The 12,549-nt window shown below is 40.9% G+C and overlaps 1 protein-coding gene across 1 annotated transcript in view; it reads right to left on the minus strand.

Annotated features, from left to right (window-relative positions):
* Positions 1–12,549, minus strand: part of CREBBP (CREB binding protein) — a 94,392-nt gene that overhangs the window by 38,378 nt on the left and 43,465 nt on the right. The window contains exons 6-9 of the mRNA XM_014936593.1: positions 4,493–4,735; positions 3,771–3,870; positions 1,902–2,048; positions 1,316–1,433 (exon numbers count right to left, since the gene is read on the minus strand). Of these exons, the coding sequence (XP_014792079.1) occupies positions 1,316–1,433; positions 1,902–2,048; positions 3,771–3,870; positions 4,493–4,735 (608 nt within the window). The remainder of the gene's footprint in view (positions 1–1,315; positions 1,434–1,901; positions 2,049–3,770; positions 3,871–4,492; positions 4,736–12,549) is intronic.

A 12,549-nucleotide genomic window follows, 5' to 3' on the forward strand; every position in this document is an offset into this window, starting at 1 on the left:
GCATTACAAGTATGGCCACTGCCTATCTACCTCTAGGAAATAGAACTTGTATTCCATCTTCAGCTCTTCTGGGAGACAATCTGAGAGGGCAGACTAAGTGTTACTGTCTAACTGGATGATTAGCACCTGAAAGGCCACTAATTACTCTCCTTAGATACTCTTACCTTATTTTAAGAAGATTCTGATCAGGTAAGACCTCACCAGCTGTTATGACTGCTACTAACACTGTCTTTACCTGACAAAAACTTCCATGGAGTGGTTCCTTCAGGGTAGAATCACTACAGTGCCACAATGAACAGTACCCTCAGCATGTCAATCAACAGGGGGTTTCTCCCTCTCAGTTCCAGAGATTTGAACTGACACCTCTTTGCTCAGAGCAAAAATCATGAACAAGACCAGGACTTCTGTCTCTTTTCCCACACACAAGGGCAATGCAGACAAACTGACTTTTAATATGTTGAGATGTGAAACAGCAACATGTCTTAGGCAAAAATCATTCTTGGTGCTGCTGAGAAGAAGAAAAAGAATTCCAACAGCGCAGATAAAGAAGGGTGAGCAATATAACAACACTGAGTCCTAAAGAAAACCTCCAATGCTGGTGAGGCATTAAGGAAGTTTTAAACCCACTATCTACACAGACTTCCAGAAAGGAGAAAAGTCAGCAAGGGAAAGATCAAGAATGGCAAGCCTTGCTCCAGCCTTCCTGCACGTCACCACACGTTCAGGAGGAGCACAAAGAGGGCTGGGATGATGCTGTTGGGTTTTCACGGAGCTGAGGGATGTGAATCAGATGGTTTGAGACTGCAAACACTGTCACAGACAGGAAGCACAGCCTTCCTCATCCAGAGAGCAGTGAAATGATTCTCTGTGGTTTTCATTGTGCTCGTAAGATTTGTAGTATTTGCAGTAACTGTTTGTTCCTGAACACACAGGGAATCCCTGGACTGAGGCAACATACCCTACTGTTAGCAGATTCATACATATCTCCTTCCACCTTCCTGGCATAAGCCACCAGGTTCTCCATGCGGCGATCCTTCAGTGCTGCCGGATCAGGAGTGGGGAAGATGGCTTGGACACTATGGAAAAGGAGAAAGAACCAAAGAAAAATTTTTCAGAGAAAAAAAGCTAAATAATTCAATACAGCTTTATAATATTCAACCTGGACATTCCTTCATACATCAGGGATGTAAAAACGTATCAAAATTGCTTTTAATAAAATATCTACATTGCATTACTCCCTAAAATTACAAGATTTGTAATACTTGCAATAACTGTTCCTGAACACACAGGGAATCCCTGGACTGAGGCAACATACCCTACTGTTAGCAGATTCATACATATCTCCTTCCACCTTCCTGGCATAAGCCACCAGGTTCTCCATGCGGCGATCCTTCAGTGCTGCCGGATCAGGAGTGGGGAAGATGGCTTGGACACTATGGAAAAGGAGAAAGAACCAAAGAAAAATTTTTCAGAGAAAAAAAGCTAAATAATTCAATACAGCTTTATAATATTCAACCTGGACATTCCTTCATACATCAGGGATGTAAAAACGTATCAAAATTGCTTTTAATAAAATATCTACATTGCATTACTCCCTAAAATTTTAAATTAAAGCAAATTCAATGATGAAAAAAATGTGAGGTTTGACAGTTTGGAGTCTAAATACAGCAGAGCGAATTTACTAGCAATACAAACTGATTTCATGCCCATTCCTTAATGAGCACAAAGAACGAACTGAAGAGGAAGGTTAAAGGTAACGGCTCATCCCCCGTGGCCCAGTATCAGAGAACCACTACCAGTAACTTCCTCATCAATGAATTTCCATCTTAATGGTAGAAATTCTACAGTACCGAAATTCTTTAAAAACATTAGGAAAATAGATGGTCTTGGTGAATACTTACAGTTTATGCACTAAATGATTGCGCAGGTCCTGAGTGACATGTTCATGCCATGCTTTCCTTACCCCGGTACTAGAAGGAGGTGCAGCTGTTGGCATTGAGCTGAGGTTTCCAACATTGCCAGAATTTGTGCCATCATTCATTAGTGGGCTAAAATAAAAAGAAAAGGGACTGGTTTAGTACAGAACACAGAGTTTTGTTGTATGTTTGATGCTTGAAGTAATTTTTAAGGAATTTGTTTCATCTCTTCTAGCTACTAGGGAGCTAGAAGCTCCACATCTCCCACTAGGAAGGTGATTCAAGACAGCCAGCATGGCTTCACCAAGGGCAAGTCCTGCCTGACCAACCTAGTGGCCTTCTGTGATGGAGTGACTACATCAGTGGGCAAGGGAAGAGCTATGGATGCCAACTATCTCTAAGGCCTTTGGCATAGTCCCTCACAACACCCTTCTCTCTAAACTGGAGAAATATGGATTAGATGGGTTGACTGTTCGCTGGATAAGGAATTGGCTGGATGGCTCAATGCCCAGATGGAGATCGGTGACATGCGGTGTCCCACAGGGGTCTATACTGGCTCCAGTACTGTTTAATATCTTAAGTCAATGACATAGTGGGATCTAGTGCACCATCAGTGAGTTTGCAGATTACACCAACCTGAGTGATGCAGTTGACATGCCTGAGGGACAGGATGCCATCCAGAGGAAACTGGACAAGCTTGAGAAGTGGGCCTGTGTGAACCTCATGAGGTTCAAAAGGGCCAAGTGTAGGGTCCTGCACCTCATCAGGGAAACCCCCAGTATCAGTCCAGGCTGGGGAATGAAGAGATTGAGAACAGCCCTGCCAAGAAGGACTTGGAAGTGCTGGTGGGAGAAAAGCTGGACATGAGCCAACAACATGCACTGGCAGCCCAGAAGGCCAACCCTATCCTGGGCTGCATCAAAAGAAGCATGGCCAGCAGGGTGAGGGAGGTTGATTCTGCCCCTCTGCTTCACTCTCCTGAAACCCCATCTGGAGTATTTCATCCAGCTTTGGGGCCCTCAGCACAGGAGAGACATAGACCTGTTGGAGCAGGGCCAGAGTAGACCACAAAAATGCTCTGAGGGCTGGAGCCCCTTAGACCAGAAAAATGCTCTGAGGGCTGAAGCCCCTCTCCTATGTGGACAGGCTTCTCCAGGATGTTCAGCCTGGAGAAGAGAAGGCTCTGGGGAGACTTTGCTGTGGCCTTTCAATACTTAAAGGGGGCTTATAAGAAAGATGGGGACAGACTTTTTCAGTAGGGCCTGTTGTGATAGGACTGTGGCTTTAAACTAAAAGAGGGGAGATTCAGACTAGACACTGAGGGTGGCGAGACACTGGCCCAGGTTGACCAGAGAGGTGGGAGATACCCCATCCTTGGAAACATTCAAGCTCAGGTTGGACAGGGCTCTCAGCAACCTGGTGTAGTTGAAGATCTCCTTGCTTGTTGCAATGGGGTTGGACTAGAGGAACTTTAAAGGTCCTTTCCAACCTAAACTACTCTATGATTCTACTGCATCATTCGCCAAGTGAAATTTTGATATCAGCAAACTGCAACCCCCACAGCAGCAAAGCTCAGACGTTTGCAAGACAGAGTATGAACAATAAAGAATCACAACTTAAAAATACAAAATATTCTTCCTTTGGGAATTCATTGCCAACTCTTAAGTATTCTGGGGCTCTCTAGGGAGACAAAGCGGTAGATACAGAACTGAAACAGGAAAGAAGAGCGTGGCTATAGATACGACTGATCATTTTCATGCCAGTACAATTAGTTTTTAAAGCACGCTCTTTATTTACATTCATAAGCATGTAAATAAATGTTTAATTGAGCAAGAATGAAAATGTGTGCATTACTTATTTGTCCCAAGGGATGTTGGAAGAGCAGTTTCAGGAATTAGACTAGCTTGCTGGTCTGTTGTTATTCCTCCTGTGGGAAGGTTCATCTGGTTGGCTCCTTTGGGACAAAATTAAACATCATTGGTACCCAGTTCACAATTTTGACAATAACACGGCAAAACTACACTTTACTGACCCAACTGATTAACAAAACAAAACGGCGTATCAGGTAAGTACTTTTATGGTAATATCTGCTGTGGTACATATACACAGCTGCTTATGGAATCAAGTTACTTGCAGTCTGAACGTTTTCTTTCTACAAAAACTAGAATCTGAAGTTAAAATTCATAAACTCTTAAGATTAGTTCAATAAGCTAAAAAGAAGATAACACTAACAATTAAGTTCCAGAAAGAAATTTGAGACAGAATCGTCTGCTTGAAGAAGTGAAATACTTGTTAAAGCAAAATCCTTCAGCAATTCTGTTTAATCACTTCAGACAACAGTAAGCTACGGACTGTATTTTAAAAGAAACTTCTGCTATTTCGCAGAAGCAATATATTCAAAGCTTTCTAAAAGTCAAAAGTAAATGAATGGTAGTGTGTATAAATAGTATAAATTTAAGTCAATAATCAACACAAACAGAAAGCCACTACTCTGGTTCAAGTGAAATACTAGACTATCCTAAGAATTCAACATTTTGGTTTAACACCTTAGTTTCTTGGTCTTTTTTTCCACCTACCCAAAGCGTTAATGGTCCTCATTTGCTGGTGAGCCTGGGGCTGTGCGGGCTGCTGGCCTTGTACCTGGGGCTGCAGCTGGGTCTGGGGCTGGTTGCCATAGGGCAGTCCCAGCGCAGCGTAGGCTCGCTGCATGGAGCTGGGGTCGATGGGGTTAGGGTTACTGAGCGATGGAGTATTCTGCTGGCCCGTGCCCACAGAACCGATGGAATTCTGGATTCCACCAGCCGGAGACCCTAAAAGGGCTAAAAATTAAAAAAAAAAAAAAAAAAAAAAAAAAAAAAGAAAAAAAAAAAATTACTGCTTCGTTATTCCCCTTCCATTTTCCTAGATAAAGCATTCATAGCTTCTTCTCCAAGGTCATCATAACAACATCCAAGACAATATGCTTCTCTCATTCTGTTAGAGAATTTTTAAACTTAATTTCCACTGTATTTGGACCTTTATTCTGTTGTACCATCATTCAATTAATATTATTTTTTCTAAAAAGGGTAAAAAAAAAAAAAAAAAAAAAAAAAAAAAAAAAAAAAGGATAAGAGAAAATTGAAAATTAATGAGGACAAGAAAAAAAAAAAAATCATGCCAAGAAATCAACAGAACGTGCATATGGTTTTATGGTATATGTTTTCCTGCCAAAGGACAGAATGATGAGTACCCGAGATGCCAAGTGGGGAAACTCAGCCTTTGATTCTACAGGACAGAAACCACCCTAGCAATTAACACATGCAGTCCAGAGAGAAGTGCTGTAAATTTCAGGCAGATAAGCCCATAATTGCTGAAATATACATAAGGTATAGGCTCCAATATAAGGCTAAATAGGATTTTCATGCTTGGGACAGTACACTAAGGGGGAAAAAATATATTAATTCCTCTACTTCCCTCTTTCCCATCAATCCCATATTAGGTCAAAATATTTGGCTCCAGAATGGAGATCCTGAGTTCAGCAGAAATACTGTGTCCTTGGACACAAAGGTAATAGTGAAGATCTGATGGCAGAAATTTTCATTCCAAGCAGTCACTAGATGAATCCTCTGAAGGCCAAATTACCCTAAAACCCAAGTTATTCAGAGATATGAAATGCCCTGATGGGCTTCAGATGGTACTGAATCTAAAATAATTTGAAGAGTCAGAAAGGGGCTGATCCTGCCACAGGTTTTGGTAAACAATGTAAATGATAATATTTAGGTATTCATTAATCTATACGACCACCACAACCAACCAATCTCTCTCACCATACAGAATGTATGGAAAAATAATTTCCATTGTAGGCAGGAAATTGAAACAACAGGGAAAAGTAGATTTTACTAAACTCAGAAGCGAATAAAAATCTGCTTTCCGGTCCTCATTTTAGCTGCCATTCTAAGTAATAACATGCTCCATTGTGAATGACACATGGAGTAAGTATATCCTTCACTGCAGAGACACTGCATTAGTGAATGACACATGGAGTATATCCTTCACTGCAGAGACACTGCATTTTGATAACCAAGACTGTGGTAGAAGTAATGCTAACACATACTCCACATTTTCCTCCTCAAGTGATTAAATATGCAACGTGCACTAGAAATTTCTGGGCTAAATATAGCGACAATAGTAGCTATTAATATAGGAAACAATAGTTGTTTTACTGAAATGTTAGGAGAGACACACGGTTAGGAAAAAAAAAATTAAGGAAAATAAGACTTCTAAGACATTAAGAGCATAATCCAGACTTTCTTAAATCCTTATCCACTATGGAAACTGGGAGAGAATCACTGAAAAAGATACACATTCATCTTCCATCCAAGGGAAAACACACACATTACAGAGTCCAGCCACTTCCCTCTCCAGATGGGAATTCAATTTGATCTCATTTGCCAAAGAACTACAAATAAACAGTCAGAGATTCCCCCCTCTCCAGAATAAGCAGCCCCACAGAAAACATCCTTCTTCCCCCCCAAGGACAATACATGGTATTTTTGACACTGGGTTTACCATGAAAATTAGGTTTACATATGCTTACATTTTGTGGACAAGTTCATAATAACTTTTGAACTCACTGATCATTTTCAAGCACGTTTAAAAGCAAAGTCAGAAGCTGATTGAGATCCTATCAATTTCATTAAAAAAAAAATAAAGGAAGGACATATTAAAGAGCAACTGTATTAATTTCTTGTTGGACTTGCACTTAGCACTCTGGATTTGCACAATTTAAGAGAAATAGGCCTTTAAACTAGTGCAAGTCAAGAAATAGGAAGTCTCTGGAAAAGTTCAATAGCACAAAACTTGTGGCATCTTGTAATTTAAAAGGCTTCAGAGACCGTTGTGACAGCAAAGGATCAACTCAGGAGCTAATAAAAATTCCAGCTAATTCTATCAAGAGGATGGTATTTCTCTGGAAAAGTTACAACAAAAAAACCCCATACACTTTCAGTATTGGCTGTAAATCCAAGGTGGAGATGGTAGAATGACTCTGGAGACGGTGGACTGACCACAGGTGAAGGCTGGGAAAGGGAGCCATCCCACCGAGGATAGCCAAGTGTCTCGCCATTCCTAGTGTTTTTCCAGGCAAAAAAGCTGGCCCTGATCTTCTGAGGACTCCAAGCTTGGCTTGAAGCTCACACTGAAGCTAAGGCAGAGCTTGGAGAAGTCCACCACCTCTTGCCCGTGGCTTTGGGTTGAGCTTTGGTGGCGGTATCTGTTACTAAGAAGCCCAAGTTCAGCCCTCGTGTTGGAGCAGCTTCAGGAACCACAATCCAGCCCATTCTAGAGAAGTCTACTTTGGTGAGATCAGATTTCCAGATCTCTATTTCTGCCTCAGTTTAGGTATTTGTCAGAGCTGACAGTCTGAATGTCACTTTAGAAGTGAAAAGATGGACAACGAGTCTATTCTGAACAGGGAAAAAAACCCCACTGTTTCTTCAGAAAACTAGCAACATTATCATAAGGGGACAATGTCTGAAGACCACTATTTTGACTTGCAGTTTGAAAAGATGAAATGTTTGAAATGATCTCCAAGAAGTGCCACGTGTGCTCATACCAGTTCAGGCACACAAAACTCACTGAAGCTGGTCAACAGCCAAACAGTCCAACTGAAGTGTTCTGATTAGAGGACAGATTGTGTTGATACAGCCAGCGGTTCACTTACAACACGGACACGAGTGACTCTGCTGACTTGGCCTTGGCTTCTCAATACTTTATAACTCCATAGCACACTGTATTGAGTATTTTCACAATACCAGGAATCTAATTTTGAAGGGGTTTTTTTGTTTTGTTTGTTTGTTCATTGGTTTTATACGAATGCATGACATTATCTCAATCTGTCAATGCAGAAGATGGAGGGAGAGAGTATTAAATTTCCATAGTGGACAGATCAAGTGCAAACACAGTCCCTTCTGTGGCAGGTACCAAAGGAAATCAAGTCAATTAAAATAAATACAGCACTGAAACAAACAGAAGTTATCACATTAGGCCACTGCTACATGAAGAAATGTCTACTGTGATTTCTTTTTTTTAATTAACTGATGCTTTAGACATTGATGAGCTCATGACAGAAGCTACAAGGATGAAGACAAATCTGTATAAGACAGTTCACATTCTAAATTTGGTCTCTTCTTCCAAGTCACAGGCGATGGGACAAGAGGAAATGGCCTAAAGTTGCACCAGGGGAGGTTCAGATTGGATATCAGGAAAATTTTTTTTATTGAAAGGGTTATTAAGCCTTGGAACGGGCTGCCCAGGAAAGTGGTTGAAGCACCATCCCTGGAGGAATTTAAAAGACGGGTTGACATAGTGCTTAATGACATGGGTTAGTGATGGTTTTATCAGAGTTAGGTTGATGGTTGGACTTGACGATCTTAAAGGTCCCTTCCAACCCAGACAATTCTATGATTCTAAATGCTTTAAAGACAACTGAGCTCCGTGTGTCCCACTGTTACAAACTCACATGTGTTTATGCACCTTGAGAGGGGAAAGTTCAAATTAGAATTTACACAGCCCCAGAACTTCCTGAACAGATTAGATTCCAGATTAGACCCTCTTGGGCACATGCATTAGGATGCAATCGAAATGACCAAACACTTGTCTCCAGGATTCCCGTTTCAGTGTCCAAAGATAATGCTGCCTTAATGAAATTGCATTCACATCTTCTACTGGGGAACACTCTGCCCCTCCAGGTGATTAGAATTCATTTGAAATGCAGACATCCTAATGCTATTTTAAGTATGAATGCCCAGCACTCTTCTAACCTGACCAACCCAGTGAAAGAAACATGTTAACCCATTTTGGGGAGGTCCAACCTAAATTTTTAATTTTGCTTCCAAATTCTGGAATTGAGACTCATTCAACAGCATTCAAATGCTCTGTCCTGCAGCTCCTCGCTCTGCTCCTTACAGCCATTCTAGCTCAAAGGGGCTGGAGCAAAAATTCTGTTGGTAACCTTGACTCACCTCAGCACAAGCCCATCCTACACCCCAAATCAGGTGGAATACAAGAGGTATGGGTAACACAATCATTGAATTAAAGGCTCTATCATGAATCAAATCACGGGGTAAGTAAAGATTTTATGAGCAACCTAAAGGTAGGAAGCGTCAGTATTCAACTTCACCACCAACGTCATTTTAAAATTAAGCATTAAACTAAAAGCCTCCACATTAGAGCATCCTATTAGTCAATGAATGGAAGTTCTTAATCCGTGGGCAACCCATCCAGCACGGGGCTCAGCGGAATAGGTGAGAGCTGATTGGTCACCACTATGTATCATTTCCAACTCTTGAAAAAAAACAAGAGACATATTTTGTTTGTAGATTTTACAGTTACTGACACCGAGACTTGAGCAAACTGGATTTCCTGGTTGCCTGGATTTACAGGAAATGGGCTTCAGTGAAGAAGTTGCTGCCTACTCTTTCTGAACACTTTTCTGCACAACAACGTGCTTCTTCCTTCTCTACAAATGGTCAGGTCCCAAATGTTCTACCATCCAGGTCTTCTTTCATTTATCAGCCCATGCTCAATAAACTCCTTCCTCGGCCAGCTAGAGCCTAGTCCTTATTTCCCTTTCCTTTATTAGAATCCTACCCCCTTCATTCCTGAGTCCATATACTCCAGAATTTCTGGCCCAGCCCTCTTTAAAATCATATTTTTAGATGACAATTAGTAGCCTCTGATTTACTCTCTCAATCCCGCTTTTTCCTCCCTCACTGCATGTTATTTAAAATTTTCCTTTGAGGAAAAACATAGGAGAGACCAGCTCCACGTTCACAACTCCACCTTCCAGTCTCACTCAGCTGAATAGGGATCCCAAAGATTTTCTAGAGCCTAAATCCTGGAATGAAGGACATCAAGTATTGCATGAGGGTGGTCCAGATCACAGTAGCTGATGAGCAGCGCACAGCACACCTATCACCTCTGGAAGCATGGCCAGGAGCCTTTGGTGGCACAATACACACCCACCCAGGCCAGGAAACAAAGAATTAAGAAGCTCAAGTCAAATATTCAGAAAAATAACTGTATAGCTATATAGAGCTGCAAGAGCTATATAGGTAGGAAATGTATCAACAGCTGTTTGCAAGAGTTTATCACTCAAATTGTGATGGGCTCAGCAGGGAGGAGTAAGTACTTCTTAACAAAACCAACCCTCCAACCCCAAACCATTTCTACCAAATTTTAAGCCATTACTCCAAAACACGGGAGTCACTGGCCTATTCAAAAGAAAAGCTTAGTATTTCAGCATGTCCAAAATAACTTGTTTTTTGTGGTTTCCCCTTACCCTCCCAGAGGCAGACATGGTTTAATACAGAAAGAGCCATGGGGAACAGAAAGTTTCAAACTTGTCCCAACATGTCCTATTCACAAGTCACATTACAATCAACAAATATAATAAAAGAGAGTTCAGGATTACTTTAAAAAAACCAAACAAACCACTAAAACATGGAGTAAGATACCTGGAAAGAAGATCAACAAATATAGTAAAAGACAGCTCAGGATTACTTTAAAAAACCAAACAAACCACTAAAACATGGAGTAAGATACCTGGAAAGAAACAGCTCCATGGTAATAACCTAAAACTTTTTGCGGCTGGCAGAGGGAATCCCCCAAGGAGCAGGAATAGATAGTGACAAAGAGCACAGAAGCCATCGCACACGGGAGGGATGGAAGCAAGTCACCAGATTGCAATGTTTGCCACGTGCTCGACTGCAGAACTTACTAAAAGGTGGGCACAGTTTGAAGGAGCCACTTGAAAGCCCAGCACAGGCACAACAGGAGGCAAAACAACAATGGTAAAATAGGCACAAGCACAGAAAGGGACATTCTAAGACTCAAGGTCTTCAATGACCATCCTGTGGTTGTTCATTCTGTAAGGATGACAGCCTGACAAAAGTAGGGAGGGTCACTATGCCTCTCATTTCTTTTTCCCTTTCTAAATATTCTCATCATATTATGCCAAACACAGACCCCCTTCTCCTCCCAATTTAGCAAATGCTATAATTATTTATTCCTAAGAGAGCCAACATTTTCTTCAAGTCTTAAACTAACCCAGCTTAGGTTAGCTCTCACCTGATCAGGCACAGGCTTTTCTAACACACCTATTAATGTTAACCATTTCACAAAGGTTTTGGAATGGCTAAAAAGGGGTATCCTTCGTAATACAGTATTATTATTTTTAGTGTTCATCTTTTACCTTCAAACAAACCACAAGGTGTTACGTGTATGACTCAGAGACATAATCCAGAACAAAGAACCTTTCACCTCAGCACAAGAAACTGCCAATTTTCACGGTTACTACCATTGGATTATTGATTAATTGAATACAAGAAAGAGATTTCATATTTATCTCCCCCACATGCAGTAAGAGACCCAAACTCCACACTTAGCCATTGTAATTCTGTTGTATTCAAACAACAGCCTATTTGATCCCAAAATGAAATTAATTTTAAGGACCGTTCTAGTTCAAGTGCTTTCTCGTTCAACAAGTTGTATGAATGACGTAAAAACAAATACTGCACAAACTACTCTGCAGCAGCTTGTATTGAAAAAAAACAATTCTGTTGTGCTAGATGTTGTTAGCACTTTGATAACAACTGTGTAATAAGGATGTTATGCACAAATGGACCATGTCATATTAAAAAGCAAAGCTTTCAACACATTTTTTGAAGGCCAAACGTAAGTAATCACTTACAACAAATTACTACTTTCAACACACAAGATGTATCTTGTTTACCAAGGAGAAGTTTGGTGAAATGAAATCAAAATCCTTACCTCTGTGTAGCTCTATATTATACATTTTTTTTTAGTTTTGGAGGGGAAAAAACACCCTCCTGAAACTATGAGAGCATCCTCAATGGATAATGTGGACACTTGGCTACTCCAGCTACTTTCTCCTCTACCTTAATCTCCCCTAACCCTCCAGCCTCCACGCTTATTAGCGTTCCTCACTCCAGTCTCAGCCTGAATGGAAATGAGCAGAATGCTCCCAACACAATTCAGATGCACAAGCTTTGCAAGTCCTCCAGCTATTTTCCACTTCTTAACCCTTATTTAAATACACTTAGGCATAACGTTACTTAGACTTCCAGCACTGCTACATCTATGCTGTAAAATGTTCTTTTCAAAGGATTTGATGAGAAGCAAACCTCCCAACTTGAGTTCAGTATTTTCTGTTTGAGGGCAAGAGGGAAGAAATGCACTAGAAATGGACTGTCCCCAAGAATCAGGAACAGCTACGCTCTTATAAAAAACAGGCATGGGCAAACCCACTGTGATTTGCAGAACTTCAGCTGGTCTATACCAGCATTAAATACACTTAGTGATTAAGACCCCCCGACCAGATCTTTCTGTGCATAAGATTCTGGGTTTTTTACAAACATTTTTGATTATTCTTAATGACTAGCATGTAGACGTAAGTTGTTTCTAGCAGCAAGAAAAATAATGAAGTAGTTTGTATCTTCCCCAAAGCTCTACCTACATCAAAAACTGTGTTAGAACTGGGATCTATTGACCTACCTTACAATAAAACACCAGTTAGGAGTTGCCACGCCCTTTAAAAACAGATGTATGCTGGATGCAAGACTTTCCTTTTTCA

The sequence above is a fragment of the Calidris pugnax genome, unplaced genomic scaffold (assembly GCF_001431845.1).
Source record: "Calidris pugnax isolate Ruff unplaced genomic scaffold, ASM143184v1 scaffold17, whole genome shotgun sequence".
NCBI lineage: Eukaryota > Metazoa > Chordata > Aves > Charadriiformes > Scolopacidae > Calidris > Calidris pugnax.